Source organism: Neovison vison, chromosome 2, assembly GCF_020171115.1.
Source record: "Neovison vison isolate M4711 chromosome 2, ASM_NN_V1, whole genome shotgun sequence".
In the NCBI taxonomy this organism is placed as follows: domain Eukaryota; kingdom Metazoa; phylum Chordata; class Mammalia; order Carnivora; family Mustelidae; genus Neogale; species Neogale vison.
In genome coordinates this window covers 183953448-183978831 of record NC_058092.1, presented here as the reverse complement: position 1 = coordinate 183978831, position 25384 = coordinate 183953448, and the positions used below count along the sequence as shown (strand labels likewise).

The 25384-nt window shown below is 44.0% G+C and overlaps 1 protein-coding gene across 1 annotated transcript; it reads right to left on the bottom strand.

Annotated features, from left to right (window-relative positions):
• Nucleotides 1-657: 657 nt before the first annotated feature.
• On the bottom strand, nt 658-3871 carry FAM241B (family with sequence similarity 241 member B). Its single transcript, XM_044236569.1, has 3 exons — nt 3786-3871; nt 2387-2535; nt 658-1459 (listed from the first exon to the last, which is right to left on the bottom strand). Exons 2-3 carry the CDS (start codon nt 2477-2479, stop codon nt 1190-1192), a joined length of 363 nt encoding a protein of 120 aa, XP_044092504.1. The 5' UTR covers nt 2480-2535; nt 3786-3871; the 3' UTR covers nt 658-1189.
• Nucleotides 3872-25384: the final 21513 nt, after the last annotated feature.

The following is a 25384-nucleotide window of genomic DNA, read 5'->3' as shown; positions in this document are numbered from 1 at the left end:
GCTCTCAGGAGGAGGGACAGAATCAGTCTCGATCTCAAACTCACCCCATCCTCCCCACACACACCCCATGATGGTTTGCTCCAGAGCCCTGGCCTTCAAGGAGCCCTTCCCAAACCTGCCTTCCTCTCCCAACTCTCTAGAAGAATCCTACGAGGAGGACGGAAAATCCGGTCCCCAGACAAGGGAAGGCCTCAGGCTCACCCAGCCTCCCTCTGACCGCCGCGGGCCCAGAGCCCTCATCAGCCCCCAGCAGGGCCTCCACACAGACCCCCGGCTTGCCAGTCAGAGCTCCGGGCTTCCACTCATCCACACACACTGAGGAGACATTGCCAAGGCCCGCCGGCTTTCAAGCAGAGTGTGGCAGAGCAGGGAGGCTGAGCAGCCTCTAGGCAGAGCCCCTGGCCAAGGGAGCCATGCACTTGAGCTGTCCTTACCCCATAGCCTCATCGGCCATTCTGGCCAGAGCACCCCGTCCCCTCCACAGGCTGACCTCTCAGGTCAGCCAGAAGCCATCCAAGCATCAGACAAAGGGCTCACATCCAGGCTCAACTGCCCGCCTCTACCCCGTTCCCAGTCCCTATCACTCCCAACCACCTTCCTCCTGTCTTCCAGAGGTACACACAGCCATACAATCACTTTTGAATGTCTTTACATGGATTCATTTTTAGTTAAATTTATTTATTGAAAATGTCACCACAGTAAGTAGAGGCCAGTACGACTTGTCATAAATAAAAAGGTAGCCAATTAAAAATATACCGTGAAAACAAAACAGAGCTATAAAAGTCTGGAAACTTTTCCCAATGGCCCTACACCCGAGGCCTTCTCCCTAGTAACAGGGGACGTCAGGCATGAGTTCAGAGACATGAGAACATATTGACACCCAGCTGAGACTTTCTTCTTGGCATAAAAGGACTGGAAAAGAATTGGAAAGGGAATCCCTTTCTTGCTCTGACTCTGTGCTTAATGCAGGCCCAGTACTACCTAAAATCATCTCAAGGGAATGTGGGCAACCACCCCACACTTTGGAAACGCAGGACTAGAGGCCTCTTCTTCCTCGTGCTCAACGCACCGCAGAGGGCCTTCTATGAACACACCTTCCCAGCACCAGGCCCTGCCCCGTGTGCCTGTCCTCACAGCAAGGCCTCCCCAACTCCCTCTCCTGCATGCCTGCCCCGCTCCCTCGCAGAGGTCACCGCTGACTCAGGTGGGATACCAGGTAGACGAGGCCCACCAGCAGCAGTCCGCGCACGCCCAGCATCATCAGCAGGAAAAGGAGCAGGATGGAGGTCACGGGCTCCACGGCATGGTTGCCCAGATGCCACTGGGGGAAGCCCATGTTCACCAGCTGCCGGTTGAGGTCACTGAAGGGGGACGGGGCGGCCCCCAGCCGAGCCCCGGCTTGCTGCTGGCGAGGGCCTGAACCCCCCAGGGGGGCGCCATGGCCCCTATTGAGAAAGCTCTGGAAGGTGGAGACAGAGAGAGAGAAATGAATCTTAGAGAAAGCATCCTGGGAGTTTAAGTACCAGGCAACCTGGGAATCTTCTGGGCCAGGCCCCGCCCCCCCGTCCAGGCCCCGCCTCCCAGGGCCACACCTTCCTTTCTCAGCTATCCCCCGGATGCCAGCCCACAGGAATCCCCCTCACTGAGTCACAAGCTCTCAGAGTACAAAAAATGCCAGTCTATACTCCCCACGTCCTGCCAGGGAGAAGGTGCCCAGATCAGAGAAGAGAAAAATGGGCAAGGAGGACTAGATTCTAGGGCAGAGCTTGGGAACAGCCATTTCTTTCTTTCTTTCTTTTTAAAGATTTCATTTAATTGACAAAGATCACAAATAGGCAGAAAGGCAGGCAGAGAGAGGAAGGGAAGCAGGCTCTCTGCTCAGCGGGGCTCCATCCCAGGACCCTGAGATCATGACCTGAGCCAAAGGCAGAGGCTTTAACCCACTGAGCCACCCAGGCACCCCAAGGGAACAGCCATTTCTAATCCTCCTCGGTCCTCCCTTTAACACCATTCCTGGGTGGCCGTGGGCTCCTCTTTCCCACCTTCTCCACTTCTCTCTCAGCCAGCTGGCTCTTCAAAGAAAGATGCTGTCTCCAGCGGGGTTAGCCCGGTCAAGGGAGAGAGCGCTCTTGGATTCCAGGTCTGGGGAGGTTGCCCGGAAGAGTGAGAACTGGGGAGGCAGGCGGATCCTATTGCAGATTGCAAGAACGCAAATTTCCCCCAAGTCTTAACCCTCACCTCATGCTCCTTAGCCCGGCTCTCCGCAAAGAGGGCTTCTGACTAGAGAAGGCTAATGACTAGCAAGAGAGCTTCTGCTTGCTAAGGGGTAACTGACACGGAGGGCAGGAGCCCAGCTGCTCCCCTGCCACGGGTGCTGGGCGCACACCTGTCGAGGGGCGCTACTGCGTGCTGGGAGAGTGTTCCTCACGCGGGGGTCGTCGTCCTGCACTATCTCCCCATTGGCCAAGATCCGCACCATCCTCCCAGGAACGATGGGTCCCTGCTGGGCTGTGCCTGTCCCCAGACCTCAAAAACCTGAAAGAAACAATTTATCAGAGATAAGGGGATACTCGCCTTCCGTGGGAACAATGGCAATTCTGGGTGCCCACGCTGGTTACCCAGACAGAGCAGGCCCTGCGTCTGATTAATTCCAAGGAGAGAAATAAATGCGAGTTATTTGTCAAATGAAAACCTTTCAGACATCGAGGCCACTGGGAAAACTACCAAAGGGAGCCGGGGTGATGGAAGCTCCGTGCCCCTGCTGCGCAGCAACCACAGGGAGGAGAGCCCTTGCTGCGCCCCATCTCACACCCCCCAACACTCTCCGGAGCAAGGGACAGTTAGAGAACCCCAGGGGTGTAGCCGGCTTGCCCAGCACCACTCTTCTAGAGGCAGCAGAGTCAGAACGTGAAGCTGGGAACTCTGGCGCTAGGCCCTTTTCTGCGCTCTGAACAGGGAGTCCAGGGCACCCAGCTCCCCAGTGTCTCCATTTCCCATCCGTTAAAAAGGGGCCCATTGGGAGTAAATGCCAAGGACCCGGGCCTTCTTCCCAGAGAGGATCTGGGCCCACTTCGGAGCCACTTTAGGTCCACGGCCTGGCAGCCGACCCCACTCAGGGCCACAGGGCCCCGGGAGCTGGCTGGAGGAGCAGAACCTTCTGGCAGAGGGCACAGCCCTCGCCTGCCCCTCACCTCTCAGATAACACCAGCCTTCTCTGCCATCGCTGGCAGAGCCAACTTGCCCAAAATTGGGAACAGGGGATGCTGCTGTGGCTCTGGGAGGACCCCACTCCGGAGACCCCAATGGTGTCCATGCGCTGGAGGTGGGGGTGGGGGTCCTACCACGGCTTTCCCCGAGTCTGTGTCAAAGCCATTTTTTCTCAGGAGACGAGCCACCGTTTTCACCTACATTCTGAAAACCATCTGGGACACCCACGCCAAAAGGGATTTAGAGTCCCTGTTCTGTTGCCCTTGGGCTAGAGCCTGGGCGAGGCGGGTCCCCCTTCTGAAGCCCGCTGTTCCCTGCAGAAGGCCAAGCGGGTTCGCAGCTCCGCAGCCCCTCGGTGCTTTGCGCCCCCGCGCCCGCTGGGTGGGCTGAGGCCGCAGCCAGCCCCGGGGCACCTGACTCGGGGAGGGGGGCGCGCGGGCGATCGCAGAGGGCGTGCTGCAGGGCAGGGGCGGGGGGGGGGGATTCGGGGAGGGGGCGCCGCCCCAGCTGCCGAGCCCGACCCCGGGGAAGGGAGGGATGCGAGCTCGCTGGCCCTCGCCCAGGGCCGAGACACCCACCTGCGTTCGCGGCTCCCGGCCTCAGCGGCGTCCACTCCCGGCGGCTCCCAGGCCGCTTCCTCCCACCTGACCTCACAGGAAGCGCGCGCCGCAGCGGCGCGGCCCCCTCTGCAGGCCGCAGGGGGGAACTGCAGCTGCCGGGCCCCCGGGCGGCGCAGGGCCGGGAGGAGGGAGAAAGGGGGCGCCACCGGGAAGGGAGGGGGGAGGGAAAAAAGAGGATAGAGAAGGGAGAAAGAAAGGAAGGAGGAGGACAGAAAGGAGGGAGAAAGGGAAGTGGACCCCATGGAGGAAAAGCGCAGAGGGTGGGAGACCCTCTGCCCTGGGTGGAAAGATGGCACACACTAAACCCACAGATGAGAGTTTGCTGAGCCCCTGGGGGGATGCCTCTCGAGTAGGACCCAACCCTACCCTCAAGGATCTTCAGCTCCAGTGGGGAAGATGAGGCGTGAACCACAAGGCATGCGCAAATAACTGTAACTTGAAGGAAGGCAGGCTTCCTGGAGGAGGTGGTCTTTGAGTTGGGGCCAGAAGTTTAACTAGGATAAATAGGGAAGAGTGCCACGCCTTAAGGGACTGAACAGTCAATCTCTGCCTCTTTCCTGATGTTTTCGTGTCCCCACCCTCCTGCCGACTTTCATAAGCTGGTCCCTTTGAACCCATTCACCAGTGGGAAAGAATGAGTTCTGTAGTCCCACAGCTTGGGTTTCAGGCTCTGGCAAGTTACTGGGCTGCTCACTCTCCTCGTTTGCAAAATGGGGATAATCACACTTCACAGGACTGTTGCCAAGATTAAGAATGAGAATTGCCGACACATGGCAAGTGTTGATAAACATTGGCTGTGCCTATCAGGGAATAGATGCTTCTGGAAGGAGGCAGTTATTTGTCGAGTATATAGTAAGACCCACTGGGTACATACACCGTAGTAAGATGCCCTCTGGCCCCTAGTGAGGGAAGCAGAAAGGAGGATGAAATGTTGGCCTTGCCTTAAGGACTCATCACCTGCTATCATGGTTTAATTCTTTGATTATGAAACCTCACCAGTGAAAAATGTTAAGCAGGTCCCCCTGATATCTATATCTCATTTGTGTATTATTTATTGGCTTGTGGATAAAAGGCAGCTTGAACCTGGCACAGCTGCTTTCTAGTGGTGCGATGGGCCCATTATTCAGCCTTTCTGGTTTGAGTTCCTTCGTCTGTAAAATGAGGATAACACCAGTACTTTTGTCATCGGATCTTCATGGAGCACTGAGCACTTGGGGTACAGCCTGGTCACTGTCAGTGCCCAGGGCTGCTGATGCTCACGATGATTACCACCACTCTGCTACGGTAAGTCAGTTGTAACCCATGGACTCTAAACAAGACTAGGATATCAGATAGATACAAAACTGAAATCCTAATGCTTTTTTCCTGCACTCAGATGCAGGGGTTAGTGTGGAAGGGGTGATTCCAGGGCAGGATTCCTTTTTTTTTTTTTTTTTAATATTTTATTCATTTATTTATTTGACAGAGAGAGAAGGCAGGAAAGGGAACACCAACTGGGGGAGTGGGAGAGGGCGAAGCAGGCTTCCCACTGAAAAGGGCGAGGGGTGGGGGCAGTGGACTAGGGGCAGTGGGAGGGGTGGCTGGCTCCCAGGACCCTGGGATCAGGACCAGAGCCATGCAGATGCCCCTAGGGCAGGATTCCTGATTCGCAGGGGTGGTCTGCTGCTCTCAAAAGTGGCTGCACATTGGAATTACCTGGGATGTTTAAAAACAATCCCAATGCCTAAGTCCCACCCCAGAGGTGACAGTACTCTGGATCTGGAATGCAACCTATGTATGGAGACATTTTTAAAAAATAATTCGACTGGGTGATGGATACTGAGGAGGGCATTTGCTATGGTGAGTGCTGTGATTAAGCCTGATGATTCACAGACCTGTACCCCTGGGGCAAATAATACATTATATGTTAATAAAATAAAACAAAAACAAACAAGCAAAAATGAATTCCAGGTGATTCTAATGAGCAGCCTGAGCTGAGAATTACTGCCTTCCATGAACAGATCTGCACGAGTGGGGCTCACAACCCAAGATCACCAAGGACAGAGAGACTTTAGTGGGCTGGGGGAACCAGGGAGGAGATAAGGGATGTACCCAGGAGGTCTTGCGCCAGTGCAGCTGCTGCCAAAGAGACCTGGTCCGACCAGAGATAACCATGAGAGCCCAGAGGAGAATGTCTCTCTGGAGAAGGTCAGGAACAGCCTTTGGGAGCAGTAATGTTTGACTAGACTTTGAAAAGACCGATCAGTACCAATTAAAACAGCCTCAGAAGGCTGGAGAGGTTCCCACCTCTCCAGTTCCTTCAGGTGTCTCCCCTGCTCAAGAACCTCCAATGGCTCCCTATAGTCTGCTCCAAAAAGACCCAGCTCATTGGCGGGCTCTGACAACCTTCCAAATCTGGCCCCAGCACACTCTTACCAACTCCCTGACTCAGCTCCACCCACCTGGTCCTGAAGTATGTCACCCAGAGTCCTACTTGGCTTGGGCCTAGAAAGTTGGCCTGAAGGTCCTCTCCACCCAATCTAAATCCTCCCACGCTTTTATACCAACAACACAAACTTCAGTTCTGAGTGTTCCATGCAATAATAATAACCCCTGTGTGTGCAGAGTCCCTATGCTTTCCAAAGTGCTTTTCCAGACCATATCATTCTTCTTTGGATTATGACATAGGAAGCATAGGTATTATTGTTCCATTTTGCTAATAAGAAACTGAGACTCAGGGGTGCCTGGGTGACTCAGTGGGTTAAGCCTCTGCCTTTGGCTCAGGTCAAGATCTCAGGGTCCTGGGATGGAGTCCTGCATCAGGCTCTCTGCTCAGCGAGGAGCCTGCTTCCTCCTCTCTCTCTGCCTGCCTCTCTGCCAACTTGTGATCTCTCTTCTGTCAGATAGATAAATAAAATCTTTAAAAAAAAAAAGAAAGAAAGAAAGAAAGGAAAAAAGAAAGAAACTGAGACTCAGAGACATGGTACATAGCCAGCTCCAGGTCAGTGTTAGTGCCAGGATTCAAATGAACCCAGGTTCTCCCCTCCCCCTCAGGCCCATCCCCTCTCTGCTGCCTCTTTATTTTGTGCTTCCCACACCCAATGCCATAAGCAGGAGATTGCCACCCGCCCTCACCCCTGCCCCCGAGATCATGCCTTAATCCCAGCAGGTGTCCCATTAAAGCATGCTTTTGGCTCTGCTGGTTGTCATTGCACACTCTTGCTAAAGTTTGGGCCACCCTGCTTTAGACCAGTGGCTTTGCAAACACTTTTGGTCCAGTACATTTTACATTATGACCTAGTAGCCACACTCATGTGAAGAAGTTTCAACAACAGTATTTACCCTTTTTACATGAAATATACCGTGATGTTTTCTATTTTTTAAGGGGAAAAGTGCTAATCAATTTCTCACACTATTTTGCTATCCATGAATATAGTGGATCTCAACCCTGATTGCATGTTAGAATCACCAAAGGGAAATTTCATCAACTATTGGTGCCCAAACCAGTTGGATCAGAATCTCCAGGAGGTGAAGCATGGACATCTCCATGCCCGGTTACTTAATAAGCACTCAAGCTTGTAGATACTAATGTGCGGTTTAAAAACACTGCAGTAGACGTTCCTCCGGGGTGGACAGCTGCCCCTAAACTTAGAGTTCCTTCAGATACAAAGCAGTTAAGTTCCACGTGGCTAACAAAGATAAGCTTGTGTAATAAGACCCAAGTCCCAAAGAGGAAACACTGCCCAGAGCACACCACCACAATGGCAGTCCCTCGCCTCCACTGACTATCCAAACGCCAGGAAGAAAGACCAACCCCGAGCCTCCAATATGGCACCAATCCTCAAAGAAACCCTCTGATTCACTGGTGGCAAGTTGACTTCATTGAGCCCCTTCCACCCCAAGGGCCAGAAATTCATTCTAGCAGGGAGAGACACCCATTCCAGGTGTATGTTTGCCATTCCTGCCTGGAAGGCCTCAGCCCAAATCACACATGTTACAAAGTGTTTAATCTCCTGGTCCAGGATCCCACATAACATGGCATCAGACACATGGCATCACAGCCAAGCAGGTGCAAGAGGGTACCCAAAACCATAGGATCCACAGGTTACATCACATACTACACCAGCTGGCCTAATACAGTGTTCGAATAGCACCCTGAAGACCCAGCCCAGTGCCAGCTCAGAGACAATACTCAGCAAGAATGCTGTGCCATCCACAAGGGATGCATTCTCTACCTTAAACCAAAGGCCTATACAAGCTGTGTGTCTCCAGTTGGAAAACACTTGGATTCAGGAACTCGGAAGTGGAAGCATCAGTGGCCCCGCTTACTATCGTGCCCAACGACCCTCTTGGGGAATGTGTGCCTTCCATCCCCACAACTCTGGGATCTGCAAAGATGGAAGTCCTGCACCCCAAAAGGGAGCACCAGTACCAAAGAACACAGCAGGAGCTCTTTCAAACAAAAAGCTAATGGTGCAGCCTGAATACTTCGGGTTCCTGTTTCTGGAAATTAGCAGGCAAGAAGAGGAGCCATTGCCCTTGTCCAAGAGTGACTCGTGCTTGTCACTGGGAGGAGGAAGGGCTGCTCTTACATTAATGCAGACAGGACAACCATATCCGGCCCCAGACGGTCCACTTTGATGCCTCTTGGTTGTCCTTTACCCGAGTGTAGTGGTAAAGGGCAGTGCAACAACTCTGTCCTCATGAGGCCATGTGACCAGAAGCTGAGAGCCCTGAGGGATGAGTGTCTGGGTCACACTTCTAGGTGAGTCACTGAGGCCAATAGAGATGCCTGCCGGGGGAGGGGGAGGGGTGGGGAGGGACGATGATCATTTGCAGCTACAATGGAGGAGACTATAGTTGGTCCCCCTAGTATTTCTCTGGAAGACCGATCCATCGGAATCCTGAGAGAGTGGATCTCGAACAGTGTGAGGGTGGGCTGTAGGAGACATGAAGATGAGCTTGCCAGATACCACCCCCCCAACTCCAGGGAAGGACTTGTTGCTCTAACTTCTGCAGAAGCATCTGGAACTTTTAGCTGTCATCCCCTTCACACAATTTGCTCTGCTGCGGAGGAACCCTCCGCCCAGGGTCAAGTCCTCCCACAGTCCGTGACTGAGGGACAGAGAAGACGTGCGCAGGCTGTGTCAGCTTCAGAGATTCTCCTGAGGTTGGCTGAAGGGGTCAGGTTTTTATCATAACTTAGTTTTCCCCTCTGCTCAACCCTCTTTGCTCGGTCTCCCTCAAAGATCTACTGAACTCCCAATTCTGTCTCAAGAGTTTGCTTCCTGGAGAACCCAAAAGGGAACAAGTCCCCATTCTGCTGGAGTGGGAGAAAGTTTAATCTCATTTACTGTGAGATAGCCACTGCCTCTGATGCAGCAGGCACAGCTAAACATCCTTCAGATTCATAGCCCCCTTTAGCCTTTTCATTACCGAGCCCTCCGCCTCCACAAAGGTTTGGCAGGTAACTAGACATCCATCTAGGTAGATGGAAAATCCAAAATAAATGATGAAAATTTAGAAAACATTTTAGTATAAGATTATTGTTTATAAATTGGTCATATTATTAAATACAGGCAGCAGAGTTAAAAAATTAAAATGACAAGAGGCGCTTGGGTGGCTCAGTGGGTTAAAGCCTCTGCCTTTGGCTCAGGTCATGATCCCAGGGTCCTGGGATCGAGCCCTGCATCGGGCTCTCTGCTCAACAAGGAGACTGCTTCCTCCTCCTCTCTCTCTGCCTGACTCTCTGTCTGCTTGTGATCTCTGTCTGTCAAATAAATAAAATCTTAAAAAAAAAAAAAAAAAATATATATATATATATATATATATATATATATATCCATCCGCTAGGAGTAATCTAAGATTAAAGATGTGCATGGGATCCTCAATTCTGTTCCACCCATCTATGTGTTTATCCTTCTGCTAATATCACAGAGTCTTGATTATGTAGCTATATCATAATTCTTGATATTGGGTAAGAATGATTCTTTCCCTCTTTTTTCTTTTTCTTCAAAATTGTTTTAGTTTTATAGCTCCTTTGTCTTTCCATATAAAAATTAGAATAATCTTGTCTATATCTACAAAAAATCTTACTGGGATTTTGATAGGAATTGTGTTAAACCTGTCTCTCAATTTGGGAGAAATTGGCATGTTTTTACTCTTTGGTATCTCCCACTATGTGTGTACACAATTTGTCCCTTGGCTTATTTAGATCTTTTTCTGTTTCTTCTGTCAGCACAGTGTAGCTTTCAGCATTCAGTGCTATACATGTTTTGCTACATTTACACCAAAATATTTTATTTTTAAATGATTGAAAATGATATTATATTTTAGATTTCAGTGTCCATATGTTAATTGCTAGTATATTAAACTACAATTAATTATTGTATATTTGTTTTATATTCCATGACCTAGCTGAACTCTCTTACTAGTACTAGGTATTTTTGTGGATGTATTGGAATTTTCTATGTAAACAATCAGGTCATTTGCAAATAGAGTCTATTTTATTTCTTCCTTTCCAATCTTTATGTCTTTTTTTCTTGCCTTAATGCACTGGCTAGAACTTCCAATACTACATTGAATAATAATGGTGAAAGTAGACATCCTTGCTCATTCTCAAACTTAAGGAGAAAATCACTGTTTTTCCCCATGAGATATATCAATTGTAGGGTGTGTATGTGTGTATATATATACACATACACACACACGCGTGTGCGCACACACACACACACACACAGATGCTATTCACCAAACTGAGGAATATCCTATTTCTATTTTTCTGAGCATTTTTAGCATGGATAAGGGATTGAATTTTGTCAAATGCTTTTTCTGTATCAATTGATATGATGTTGTGATTCTCCTTCTTTAATATGTCAATGTGTTAGGTTATATTGAGTGATTTTCAAATACTAAATCAGACTTGCATGTCTAGCATAGTCATGCTATATAATTATTTTTATAAATTGCTGAATTGTATTTGCCAGTATTTTGTTTAGGGTTTTACATCTATTTTCACAGAGGCTATTGAGGATTGTTTTCCTGGGGATTTTTTTTTTTTTTTGGTACTATCTCTGTCTGTTTTTTTTTTTTTTTAAAGATTTTATTTATTTATTTGAGAGAGAGAGACAGTGAGAGAGAGCATGAGCGAGGAGAAGGTCAGAGAGCGAAGCAGACTCCCCATGAAGCTGGGAGCCCAATGTGGGACTCGATCCCGGGACTCCAGGATCACGCCCTGAGCCGAAGGCAGTCGTCCAACCAACTGAGCCACCCAGGCGTCCCTATCTCTGTCTGTTTTTATTGTCAGGGCAATACTACCTTTATAGAATGAATTAGTACGTGTTCCTTCTTATTTTCTGGAAAAGTTTATACAGAATTAGCATTAATTCTTTAAATGTTTGGTAGAGGGGTGCCTGGGTGGTGGAGGTAGTTGAGCATCCGACTCTTGGTATATGCTCAAGTTGTGATCTCGGGATTGTGACCCCATGGTCGTGAGATAGAGCCCCACGTCATGGAATCTGCTTAGGATTCTCTCTCCCTCTCCCTCTGCCCCTCTGCCCCTCCCCCACCAAATCAATTAATCAATCAAACAATCTTAAAAAAAATAAATGTTTGGTAGAATTCACCAGTGAATCCATCTAGACATGGAGATTTACTTGGGGGAGTTTTAAAATTATGAATTCAATTTCTTTAATGGCTATACAGTTGTCCAAATTATCTGTTTCCTATTGAGTGAATCATATTAATGTGTTTTCGAGGAATTGGTCCATTTTGTCTATATTGTCAAATATATATTTGTAGAGTTGTTTGTAATATTCCCTTATTATCTTTGTAGTGTCTGCTGGATCTGCTATGATAGCCCATGCTTCATTCCTGATACTGCTATTTGTGCCTTCTTTCTTTTCCCATTCACTCTTGCTGAAGATTTGTCAATTTTAGTGTTCTTTTCAAAGAATCTGCTTTTATTTCATTGACTGTTCTATTGATCTTTTGTTTTCAATTTCACTGACTCCTGTGTGTTGTTATTGCCTTCCTTCTGTTTGCTTTGGATTTATTTTGTTCTTCTTTTTCTAAGTTCTTAAGGTAAGAGCTTAGATGATTTGTCTGAGACTTTTCCTGTTTTCTAATGTAAACATTTACTGGTTTATATTTCCCTCTCAGCTTTAGCTCTGCCCTACAAATTTTGAGATGTTGTATTTTCATTTTCATTTCATTTAGTTCAATGAATTTTTAAATTCCTTTGTTATTCCCCCTTTGATGCATAGGTTATCTAGAAGAGTGAATCTTCAGGTGTTTGGAACTTTTCCTGTTACCTTTCTATTACTGGTTTTGTTTGATTCTACTGGGATCAGAAAACACTCTCTGTATGAGTTCAGTTCTTAAAGATTTGTTGAGGTTTGATTTATAGTCAAAAACAAACTTTTTTTTTTTTTCACTAGTGAAGTTAGAGGTTGGCAGCATGAGAAAGGGGAGGGCCAGGTGGAGATTTGGGGTGCCTGGAGAGAACTGGGTCTGCCTCAATCCAAGAGGAATCAAAAGCTCAAAGGTGGTTTGGGAAGGCCAGAACTATCATGGAAGGAGGAGGGTCCAGGGGGTGAGAGGGATGTTTGAGAGCTAGGGTCAAGGAATTACCCTCTCCCTGCTGAGATCCCTCTCAGCCATTCTAGTCTGGCAGGAAGGGGGCAGCCTGCAACCTTTATGGACCAGTCTGAAGCTGCCAGATGCCCCAGGCAGGGGGGTGAAGGAGGCTCACAAAGGCTTGCCCTCCAGGAAAATGATGTCACTAATCCCCAGCTTTTCTGCCAGGGAAGCTATCTTGGTAGATATTCCATAGGTGACTGAAAAGAACGTGTGTTCTGCAGCTTCCAGATGGAATGTTCTATAAATCTCAATTATGTACGGTTGGCTGCTGGTGGTGTTGAGTCCTTCTATATTATTGTTGATTTCCTATCTAGTCAGTTATTGGGAAAGAGGTATTGAAGTTTCTAACTATAATTGTGGATTTGTCTACTTTCTCCTTTCAGTCCTACCAGGTTTTATTTCACAAATTTGAAGCTCTGTTATTTGGTGTGTACATTTTTAGGTTTTTGTATCTTTTCGATAGATTGGCTGTTTTGTCATCTATAATGTCATTCTGATAATATTCCTTACTCTGAAGTCTACTTTATCCTGTTCTTTTTATTAATGTTTACTTAATGTCTTTTTCCCATAATTTTACTTTCAGCTGGCCCATATTATTATTATATTTGAAGTGAGTTTCTTATAGATGACATATTTTTAAAACTACTCTGCTGGTCTTTTATTATGTGATGTATTTAGATCACTTACATTTAATGTAATTATTGGTATGTTAGGGCTTATGCCTACCAATTTTATTTTATTTTCTGTTTTTCATTGCTCTGTTTTTGGTTTTCTGCCCTCCTATGGGTTACTTGAACATTCTTAAGAATTCCATTTTTACTTATTTATAGTATTTTGTTATATCTCTTTATATAACTTATTTAGTGGTTTCTATAAGTATTACATTACATGTACATAACTTATCATAACTGACTGGTGGCATCATTTTACTAGTTTGAGTGAAGTATAAGAATCTACTTCCCTTTATGTCCCAATTTAACCTCCCAATTATAGTATAATTGTCTTAAATATTTTCTCTACATATATTTGGAACCACATCAAGCAATGTTATTATTTTAGTTTCAACTGTCAAAGATAATTTAGAAAAGTCAAGGAAAAAAGGAAAGCCCATTTTATTTACCCATATTTTTGCTTACCATGTTATTTCTTCCTTCTTAGAAGGAAGGTTTCAAGGTTCTTCCAAGGTTCAAGGTTTGATTTTTCAAGGTTCTTTTATTTTTTCCTTTCTGTTTGGAGAACTTTGTATAGCCACGAAGTTGCTATAGAGTAGGTTTCCTGGTGACAATTTATTTTAATTTTTTTTCCCTAGGATATCTTCATATCCTCTTGCTTCCTGAAGGATATAGGATTCTGGGTTGACAGGGCTTTCTTTCAACACAAAACAATATTGTGCCATTTCCTCCTGGCCTCATGGTTTTTTGCTGTTGTTAGAATCATTATGCCCTGTGAGAGAGGTATTGTTTTACTTCTGTCTGCTTTCAGGGTTTTTTTCCTTTGTCTTTAGTTTCCAGAAGTTTAATTATGATGTGTGTTGGATGGACTTCTTTGGATTTATCCTCTTGGGAATTCATTCTGCTTCTTGAATCTTTAGATTTACATCTCTGGTCAAGTTTGGGAAGTTTTCAGCCATTATTTCTTCAAGTACTTTTGCAGCCCTACTTCCTTTCTTTTCTCCTTCTGTGACTTCAATGATATATATATTAGATATTTTATTATAATCCCTACAGGTCCCTGAGGCTCTGTTCTTTCTCTTTCCCTCTCTTTTTTCCCCCCACTCTCTTTTTTTCCCCCAGTAGTTTCTGTTCAGATTGGATAATTTCTATTGTTCTACCTTCCAGTTTACTGATTCCATTCTGCTGTCCATCTACAATGTAGATTTTTTTCATTTACTATCTTCCTGGTTCTTGGTTTTAAGTGATTTTCAAATGAAATCTGGACATTTTTGCATTATGGTATGAGACTCTGCCTCTCATTCAAACCTTCTGTTTTAGCTGGCTTTCTCTGACACTACTCCAGCAGGAGAAGGAGGGACATTGCCTCATTAATGACAAGAGGGAAGTAGAACTCCATGTTTCCCACTCACCCTCCACTGGCACCCAAGTAGGGGCCTGAGGATGGAGGAGCAACATTCTATATCACTGCTGGGTGAGGATGGGAGTTTCTATTCCCCAAACTGTATCCACAGATACCAGGGGTTGGAGGTGGGGGGGACTCATTACCAGCTAATGAGGATGAAAGTGACTCCCTACTTGGCCTCCTCCTTTTTTATAGCATCATGGGGATAGATGTCTAAGCTCACCATTGGCTCTTGCAGGTGGGGATGGAGCCACAGTTTTTTTCTGAGGTATTTGTCTAGAACAGTACAGTTTTTGTCTAAAAGTTTTCTGTGTTGCTAATTACCTTTCCTAGTACTTTTCTAGAAAGAGCAGTCTCCTTCAAGTCTCTTACAGTCTGTACCTTCAGCTGTTTCCAGGTCTCCAGCCTCTTATCCCTTATCTGGGATATATAAGACAAAAGGAAAATGCAGGGAATTTACCCCTGTGCTGTGTCATTCCTCAGATCCCAAAGTCCCCAGCCAGTCTGCCTTCTCGTCTCCATCTTTCAAAGACTCCTTATGTTGATTTTATACATAATATCCAGGGTCATCAGTTGTATTTAATAGGAGAATAGGGGAAAGCATGTTTACCCCATATTCCCAGAAGCAGGCATTCTAGACAGTTTTAAAGTTATGGAAATGAAGACATTTTGATCTAGGTATAAGAATAATAAAGTGACTAATAGATAGATAGAAACCAGGAACAAATCCATAAACCTGGATTTGTGGTAACACAGAACTACTGAACAATAGGGAAAAGATAATCTTTTTAGTTAAGTCATGCTGTGGTAACTGGGTATCCATAGAAGAATAAAATGAAATTGGACCCTTACCTCACATACTTACACATGTACCAAAAACAAATTCTAGGTGTATTATAGACCTAAGTATGAAAAGCAAAATGATAAAGAATCTGTGAATATATATACATATACACAGGTTCTAGACCTCAGAGAAGGGGAAATTTTCTTAATGTGTTATAACAAGTGACAACAATAAAGAAAATGATTGATAATTTTTACTATACTAGATTTACATTAAAAGAACTCCTATTGATCAAGATACTATTTTTTATTTTTTAAAATATTTTATATATTTATTTGAGAGAGACACAGTGAGAGAGGGAACACAAGCAGGGGAAGTGGGAGAGGGAGAAGCAGGTTTCCCGCCGAGCAGGGAGCCCAATGTGGGGCTCAATCCCAGGTCCCTGGGATCATGACCTGAGACGAAGGCAGACACTTAATGACTGAGCCATCCAGGTGCCCCTCAAGATACTATTTTTTAAGAAGTATGCAAGATAAGTTTTCTGCAGTACATATAGCCAACAAAGGACTCACTTCCAGAATATCCAGAATATATAAAAAGCCTTTACAAATAAATAATAAGACAATCAATAAAATATGGGCAAAGGATTTGAATGAGCACATTACAAAAGAAGAAATCTGAGTGGCCAATAAACTTTTGAAGACGTTATCAATGTCATCGGCACTCTGGGAAATGTAAATTAAAACCATCATGAGAAATGACCACACACCCATCAGATAGACTGTAATTAAGTCTAACAACACCATGCAGCAGTGACGATGGGCAACAATGACAGTTCCCACCCACAGTTGGTGGATTTGCAGATTGGTACAGCCACTTCGGAAAACCATTTAGAATTCCCTAAGAAAGGTGCACCTTTACATTCTTTACGATCCAGGACACAAAAGTGAAGGGTCATAGGCACCCGGTCATGTGCACAGCATTTTCATAATAAAACTGGGAAATGAATCAAGTGTCTATCAAACTAAAACAGAAAAACTATTGCTAGTAGTGTCATTGAGTAGAATACTATACAATAGTAAAGATTATGAACTCTAACCACCTGCAATGTAACTGAATCTTACAAATGCTACATTGAAAGGGCACAGCATAAAGAACACAGTCGCTGGTATTGCAATAGCATTTCATCGTGACAGGCGGTAGCTATAATTTCGGTGAACACCGTTGGTTGAATCACTATGTTGTACACCTGAGACTAATGTAACATTGTGCATCAATTCTACTTCAATGAACAAAAAAATACTCTATGAACAAAAGAAGCCAGAAATCTTACTGCACAGTCCCATTTCTATAAAGAGCAGAAGAAGGCAAAATTGAATGATATCGTTTAGGGATGACTATTTGGGTGGTAAAAATATAAAGAGAAGCAAAGAAATTATTGCCCAATACCTACTTGCTGTGTGACCTGTGCAATCTACTTAACCTCTCTGTGCCTTGGTGGTCTTATATGTGAAATAGGGATGATAATACTACCTAACATGAAGATAGCTCTTAGGCACACAGTAAACAGCACGTGAGCTTTGCTAAATACATAAAAATTCATAGATTTAGTTAACATAAAAGTTCTTTGTGTGCTTGTATGGTGTTGAGCCCTTTGCTAAGTCTTCAAGAGCCCGTGGACTTGGGCCTGAGAGTGAACTACAGAACTTTTAAAGCTGGGGCTCCCCCCTTAGAGTCATTGCAGCCACCTCCCACTAAAATGCAGGTCGGACAGCAAGCCTAGGCTAGGTGAGCCCACAGTTTACCCACGCAGTCCGGACTACGCAGCCCTAGGAGGACTGGGAGTCAAGCAGGTCCTTGCTGACCGCCTGCTTTCCCAGCTGGACCTGGGGCTTTGGGCAGTCTGGCACCAGGACCCAGGCAGCCTCTCCTCCTGCAGGGCTCGGAAGAGTAGAGAGAGGTCAGACTATGAGAAAAGAGGAACCAGAGAGAGCCAGAGCTGGGGGTCTGGGAGGCCTTTCATCCCATCCACAGAGGGAGCAGCAGAAAGAAGTAGGGGGGCGGGGTGAGCGGAAAAAGGAACCAAAGCAGAGAATGAGGCCTGCCCAGCAGAATGCTTTTTGTGGGGTCTTAATTAAGCCGGGAGGTCCTATTGTTCCTTTCATGGTGAAACATATGTTCAGGGCCTGGCTGAGGTTTGGGAATGAGATTTCAATGGTGCTGGGCCTATGGCTGGTTGGGGAGGGGGGCTAGGAGAGGCAGGGGACGGGGGGAACTGTCCCTAAGGCTTACCAGACCGATACCATCTCCCAGAGTCACTTGGTGGGACAGGATACTTCGAGGGTTGTTTGGGTCAGAATGTAGAACATAAGCTATGCAGACAAGCCAGGACTCTATAATAACCTTAGGATTAAATCTCAGTCTATTAGTAAGCCTCTGTCCCAAGGGCACTGGCCAAGGGAAGAAAAGTAGAGTGTGGACAGGGATGGTCTGAAAGAACCCAGAAAGCTGTTCCTAGAGTAAGACCGGCAGCATTTGGAAAGAGCCATGCCCAGAAAGCCTCAGCACCAAGTGACAGCTCTAGCGGTCAAGCAGGAACTTCTCTGATTCTTCCCACCCTGGGGCAGGTGGGCAGGAGGAGGAAATGAAGAGAGAAGTGTATCACACCCTTGCAGGGGGTCCCACGACTCCGGGGTGTGAGCTCTAGGAAGGGAGAAGCCCTAAATAGAGTTGGAGTTTTTATATTCCCCTGGAAATTGATGCTGTTCATTACCCATCAGTGACTGGGGAAAGCCCCGAGAATGGCCAGAGACTTCACCCAGGGCAAATGAGGAATAAGATGGGACAGCCAGTTGGAAAGGACAGAGGGGAGAAATGGTATAGCTGCTTTCTGTTTGCAACTTAGCACAGATCCAGCTCATTCAAAGTCAAGGTCCAGATAACAGCTATGGCATGATGATTGCCAAGTGAGAAAAAACAAAGTACAGAACACAGAATAAGGCATCAGATGGTGTCTCCCATCTAAGAAAGGAAGAATATACATATGGCCAAGTATATAAATGAATTTGCTTATGTTTTGAACAATGAAAGGATAAACCAAAACTAATAAAAATGGTTTCCAATAAGGGGAAGGAGGAGACAGGATTGGAAATCAGACGTCACTGAAAGTACCCTATTTGATGGTATTGGGTCTGGAGCCATCTAGATGTCTGACATCATTATAAAACAAAATAAATCAGTACATTTAAAAGTAGTAGCTAAAAATAAAATACAAAATGAAGTATATGATCTTAACTATCTATCAAGGTTGTGGCTTAACCACAGAGACTTATTTCAAGTGATTTTAAAGCACAGACATATGTAGTAGGGACATGAATGCAGACCTTTGGTCTGGAGAAGCCTCTGGACTCTCAAGGGAAGGATCTATGAAAAATTCCCTTGGACATCTTCTCAGTTCACTGGGATTCCTGAAGGTAAAACCCATGAGAGTATGCGGACTCCCCTCATCCTGGACCACCCCCGAACCCCCGCAGCCACTTAGAGTGTCTTACTCTCAAGCTAATCCGTACTTAGCCTTTAACAATTGCTCAAAATGACCACTTCGACACAACTACCGGTTTGTGGCACTAGTAGCTTCAATTCCAGAGAAGCTGATTCTGACTGTGATTCTTTCCATTCACCCATCTCCCCAGATACCAGGGTGGTGGTCTGCCCTGGGACCTCGGTGCTGCCATGGGTCAAAGAACTAAAGGTTTTCAGTTTGTTCATCTCCTCCCCCCCTCATTTTAAGTACGGATTGTGACTTCCAGGCCCTTTACATGTTGAAACTGAAATCAGAAGTTCCATCAAGGGGCACCTGGGTGGCTCAGTGGGTTGAGCCTCTGCCTTCGGCTCTGGTCATGATCTCAGGGTCCTGGGATCGAGCCCTGCATTGGGCTCTCTGCTCAGTAGGGGACCTGCCTCCCCCTCTCTCTCTGCCTGCTGCTCTGCCTACTTGTGAACTTTCTCTCTGTCAAATAAATAAATAAAATCTTCTTAAAATTTTTTTAAAAAGAAGTTCCATCCATAAATTCATTAGTTATTTTCTTAAAATAAGTCATTGATTTATTTGGTGGTTGCTAGGTGTATCTGTCAGAATTCAGTGAGACACGTAGAACCCACCAGGAGACATTTGTAATAATGGATTTACTCTTGTCACCAAGTAAAAAGGTGTGCATGGTAGGACTTTGTAATGATTTTATAATCCACCATAACTCTCCTGCTAGATCCCCAGTAAATTCAAGCAGATATTGTATTTTCTAAATTAAACCTTATATTTAAAGTAATCGTAGATCATTATTCTGTAGTAAGAAATAATGCAAAGATATCTCTTATATACTTTATCCAGTTTTCTCTAATGGCAACATTTTGCAGAAATCTGGTACAAATAAATATCACATCAGGATACTGACATGGACACAGTCAAGATACAAAACATGTCACCTCAAGGATTTCTCATGTTGCACTTTTAGAATCATACCTCCACCTTCATCCTAGCAATCACTTGTCTGTTTGCCATGGCCACAATTTCATCATGTCAAAAATCTTATATAAATCGAGTTGTACAGTACATAGTCTTTTGGAATTGGCTTTTTCTGCTCCAGAGGATTGGTACATTAGCCCCAACCCCTCCCTATCCAGGGAAGGGGGATGGGCTGGAGGTTGAACCAGTCACCAATGGCCAATGCTTTGATCAATAGTGCTCACGTAATGAAGCTTCCTAAAAAATCCAAAAGACAAGGTGCCTGGGTTTCTCAGTCGGTTAAGCAGCTGCTTTTGGCTCAGGTCATGACCCCAGGGTCCTGGGATCGAGTCCCGCATTGGGTGAGCGGGAGTCACGGAATTGCTTGGTGTGGGAAAACCCACACACACATTTGGTGACCAGAAGTATCAAATGTGGAGGACAGTGTTCTGTGGGGAGAGAGAAAACAGAGGAGTTTTCCCATATACCACTATAAGGATTCACGTACAGATTTTTGAGTAAACATAAGTCTTCATTTCTCTGGGATGAATGCCAGGAGAGCAGTGGCTGGATTGCATTGTGGTTGCATGTTAGTTTTATAGGAAACTGACAAATGGTTTTCCTAAGTGACTATCCCATTTTAGATTCCCACCAGCAATGTATGAGAGACAAGTTATCTCTACCTGCTGGCAGAAATTTAGCATTGTTGCCATTTTTTACTCATTCTGACAGGGGTGTAGGTATATTTCATTGTGGTTTAAATTTGCGTTTCCTGATGGTCAATAATGTTGAACATCTTTTCATATCATATGTGCCATCTGTATATACACTCTTCAGTGAAATATCTGTTCATGTCTTTTATCTATTTTCTTTTTTTTTTTAAGATTTTATTTATTCATTTGAGAGACAGAGAGAGAGCACGTGGTTGGGGGTGAGGGGCAAAGGGAGAGGGAGAGACACACTCCCCGTCGAGCAGGGAACCTGATGTCAGACTCAATTCCAGGACCCTGGGATCATGACCTGAGCTTAACCGACTGAGCCACCCAGGCACTCCCCCTTTTGTCCACTTTCTAATTGGATTGTTTGCTTTTTTTTTTTTTCTGTCTAGTTTTGAGTACAGTTTATATTCCAGATTCTAGTCTTTTGTTGGCTAGGTTTTGCAAATATTTCCTCACTCTATAGTTTGTCTTTTCATCTTTTTAAGAGAATCTTTCATAGAGCGAAAGTTTTACATTTTGATAAAGTCCAATTTACCCATCTTTTTCCTCTTAGGAGTCTTGCTTTAGGGTCAGATCTAAAAGCTTCTGTCTGGATCCTGAACCCAGAGACTGGGGATTTTTTTTTTCTGTAAATTTTATAATTCGGTGTTTACATGGAAGTCCAAAATTCATCTTGAATTAATTTCTGTATAAGACATGAGATTTAGGTGGAGAGTTTTTGTTTGTTTGCTTGGTTTTGTTTGCCTGTGGATGTCTACTTGTACCAGCACCATTTGTTGAAATGGCTATCCTTCCTCTATTGAATTGTTTTTACACCTTTATCAAAAATCAGCTTGACAGGGGCGCCTGGGTGGCTCAGTGGGTTAAAGCCTCTGCCTTCGGCTCAGGTCATGATCCCAGGGTCCTGGGGTCAAGCCCCACATCAGGCTCTCTGCTCAGCAGGGAGCCTGCTTCCTCCTCTCTCTCTGCCTGCCTCTCTGCCTACTTGTGATCTCTGTCTGTCAAATAAATAAATAAAATCTTTAAAAAAAATCAGCTAGACATATTCATACAGGTTTACTGGGTTCTCTATTCTGTTCCATGTGTCTCTGATCTGTGCATCTTTCCATCCACTGGTACTGCACAGTTTTGGTTACTGTAGCTATATAATATATCCGGAAATCAAGTAGACTTAGTATCAGTTTCCCTTTTCAAAATTGTTTTAGCTATTACAGTTCCTTTGCCTTTGCATATAATTTTAGAATAATCTTGTCTGTATCTGCAAAAAATCTTGTTCCTTATTTAAATATTTTTTAAAGTAATCCCCATACCCAACATGGGGCTCAAAGTTCCAGTCCCAAGATCAAAATTTGCACACTCTACCTACCAACCCAGCCAGGTACCCCCTGCTGGAGTTTTGGTGGGAGCTGTGTTAAGCCTGTCAATCAATTTGGGAACCACTGACATTACTATGTTGAATTTTCTGATCCATAAACACAGTATATGTCTCTACATTTATTTAGATCTTCTTTGTTTTCTTTCATCAGCATTTTGTAGTTTTCAAATACAAGTCCTGTACATATTCTGTTAGATTTTTACCTAAGTATTTGATTTGTCTGGTGTGTGTCATTGTAAATGGTATCGTATTTTTAATTTCAGCACCCACGTGTTCATTGCCAATATATAGAAATACAATTGACTTTGTATGTTTATCTCAGATCCTGCAACTTGCTGAGTTCACATATTAGTTTTAGCAAGTTTTTGCATATTTCTTAGGCTTTTTCTATGTAAACAGTCATGTCATCTGCAAATAAGGACAGTTTTATTCTTCCTCTCCAATCTGCATGCCTTTTCTCCACTTGCCTTATTGCACTGGCTAGAACTTTCAATACTACATAGAGTGGTGAAAACATGGGAAGGCATTTAGTTTATCACCATTATGTCTTTCATCATTTAATTTTTCACCATTAGCTATAGGTTTTTCATAGATGCTCTCTTTCAACTTAATGAAGTTCTCTTCCATCTTAGTTTGCTGGGAGTTCTTGTCATGCTGGCCTGTTGGATTTTGTACAGTGATTTTTCTGCCTTGATTGATGTTATCATATGATTTTTATTCTTCGGTCTGTTGATATGGAGGATTATATTGATTGATTTTCAAATGCTAAACCACTCTTGTGTACTTGGTCATGGTGTATAATTTTCTTACACATTGTTGGAATTAATTTGCCAAATTATTTTAGGTTGTTTGACACTAGGTCATGAGAGATACAGGTCTATAGTTTTGTTTTAGTTTTATAATCTTTCCTGGCTTTGTTATCAGAGTAATGCCAACCTCTAAATTGAGTTGGGAAATGGTCCTTTTTGTATTCTCAAGAAAAAATTGTGTTAAGTTGGTGTTATTTCTCAAAATGTTTGATAGAGGGGCGCCTGGGTGGCTCAGTGGGTTAAGGCCTCTGCCTTCGGCTCAGGTCATGATCCCAGGGTCCTGGGATAGAGTCCTCCTCTCAGCAGGGAGCCTGCTTCCTCCTCTCTCTCTACCTGTCTCTCTACCTACTTGTGATCTCTGTCAAATAAATAAATAAAATCTTTTTAAAAAATGTTTGATAGAATTCTCCAGTGAAATCATTCAACCTGGAGATTTCATTTTCAGAAGGTTCTTATTTATAACTTCAACTTTTTAAATTATTTTTAAATTATTATTTTTAATTTTTATTTTATTTTTTTATTTTTAAGTTATTGTAGAAGATTCAGATTATGTATTTCTCTTGGCTGAGTTCTGGTAGCTTTTTGTTTTTAAGGATTGAACTGTATCTTCTAAATAGTAGAATACATGAGCATGACATTGTTTGTGATATTGCTTTATTAACTTTTAATGTTTGTATCATGTATAGACATATCTTTTTTTTATTCCTCACATTGGTTATAATACTCTTCTCTCCTCTTACCTTTATCAGTACTGCTAGATGTAGATCCAAACTTTTAATTGATTTTTAAATTTTTTATTGATTTTCTTAACCATTTTCCTTTTTTCAATTTTATTGCTTTCTACTCTGTTATTTATTATTTCCTCTCTTCTTCTTGCTTTGGGCTCATTTTTATTTTGTTTTATAGTTTATTGAGGTAGGAATGTAGGTTGTTGGTTTGAGAACTTTTACTCTTTTCCAATATAACCATTTAATCTTATAAATTTACCTCTTAGGATTGCTTTAGCTGCATCCCGCATATTTTCATATGTAATATTTTCTTTTTTTAAAAGATTTTATTTATTTACTTATTTGACAGAGAGAGAAACACAGCAAGAGAGGGAACACAAGCAGAGGGAGAAGCAGGCTTTCTGCCAAGCAGGGAGCCTGATGCGGGACTCAATCCCAGGACCCTGGGATCACAACCCAAGCCAAAGGCAGACACCTAACAACTGAGTCACCCAGGCACCCCAATATGTAATATTTTCATTTTCATTCAGTTCTGTGTGTTTTTACTTCCTTTGCTACTTCCTTTTTAGTCCATGGATTATTTAGAAGTGTGTTGTTAATTTCCAAGTGTTTGAAGATTTTCTTATGGGTCTACTTAGATCCTTGCTGAGTTTCTGTGTAGTAGTTTTATCTGTTGCTCAGAGTGGGGTTTGGAAATCCAACTCTGAGCATGGATTTGTCCATTTCTCCTTTAAGCTTTATCAGTTCTTTTTTGGTGTTTTTTGAGCCTCTGTTATTTGGTGAGTACACCATTCTGTCTTATTGATAGATCAGTGCTTTTATTATTAAGTAATGTCCATTTTTATCTTGAGTAATTTTCATTCTAACGTCTTCTTTGTCAGATATTAACAGTGCCACTTCTCCTTTTTAAAAATTAATGTTTGCATAGCATATCTCTTTCCATCACTTTACTTTTGACCTACCTAGGTTGTTGAATAGTGAGGTCTTTGTAAACTGCACATAGCTGGGTCTTATCTTTCTTGTCCACTATCTCAACTTCTGTCCACTAGTATATCTAGACCATCTACACTCAAAAAGCAGTAAATGTAAGTGGTAATAGTATATTTAGGCCTTTTATACTTAAGGTAGTTATTGATATATTAGGTCTTACTTTATCATTAAAAATATTTTTCTGGGGGTGCCTGGGTGGCTTAGTGGGTTAAAACCTCTGCCTTCGGCTCAGGTCATGATCCCAGGGTTCTGGGATCGAGTCCCACATCAGGCTTTCTGCTCAGCAGGGAGCCTGCTTCCTCCTCTCTCTCTGCCTGCCTCTCTGCCTACTTGTGATCTCTCTCTCTCAGTCAAATAAATAAATAAAGTAAAATAGAAATGTTTTTCTGCTTGTTTTTTTATTTTTAAAAAAATTGTTTATTTTTGAACCTCAACCTCTGTTCTAGGTAATAAAACTGTAAGATGTAATACCAAACAGTTGCCTTTGGTGACTTAGGCAGGAAGTCACAACTTTTCAAAGGAAGCTGTGGCTCTCTTTCCTTGTACATTTTTTAGGATCCCAACTTAATTTATCTATAGTGTTTTTAAGTATATCACTTTGTATAGTTTACTTAGCAGTTGGTCTGGACCTATAAAATATACGTATGACTCACCCTAATCTACTGCTATCAACATTTTCCCACTTCAAGTGAAGGGTAGAAACCTTACTTCCATTTAGATGTCTTTATCTTCCCCATTTTTATTTATTTTTTAAAGATTTTATTTATTTATTTGACATAGAGAGACAGAGAGAGAGGGATCATGAGCACGGGGAGGAGCAGAGGGAGAGAGAGAAGCAGGCTCCTTGCTGAGCAGGGACCCAATGATGTGCTCAGTCCCAGGACCCTGAGATTATGACCTGAGCCAAAGACAGACGCTTAACACCTGAGCCTCCCAGATGTCCCACCTTCCCCACT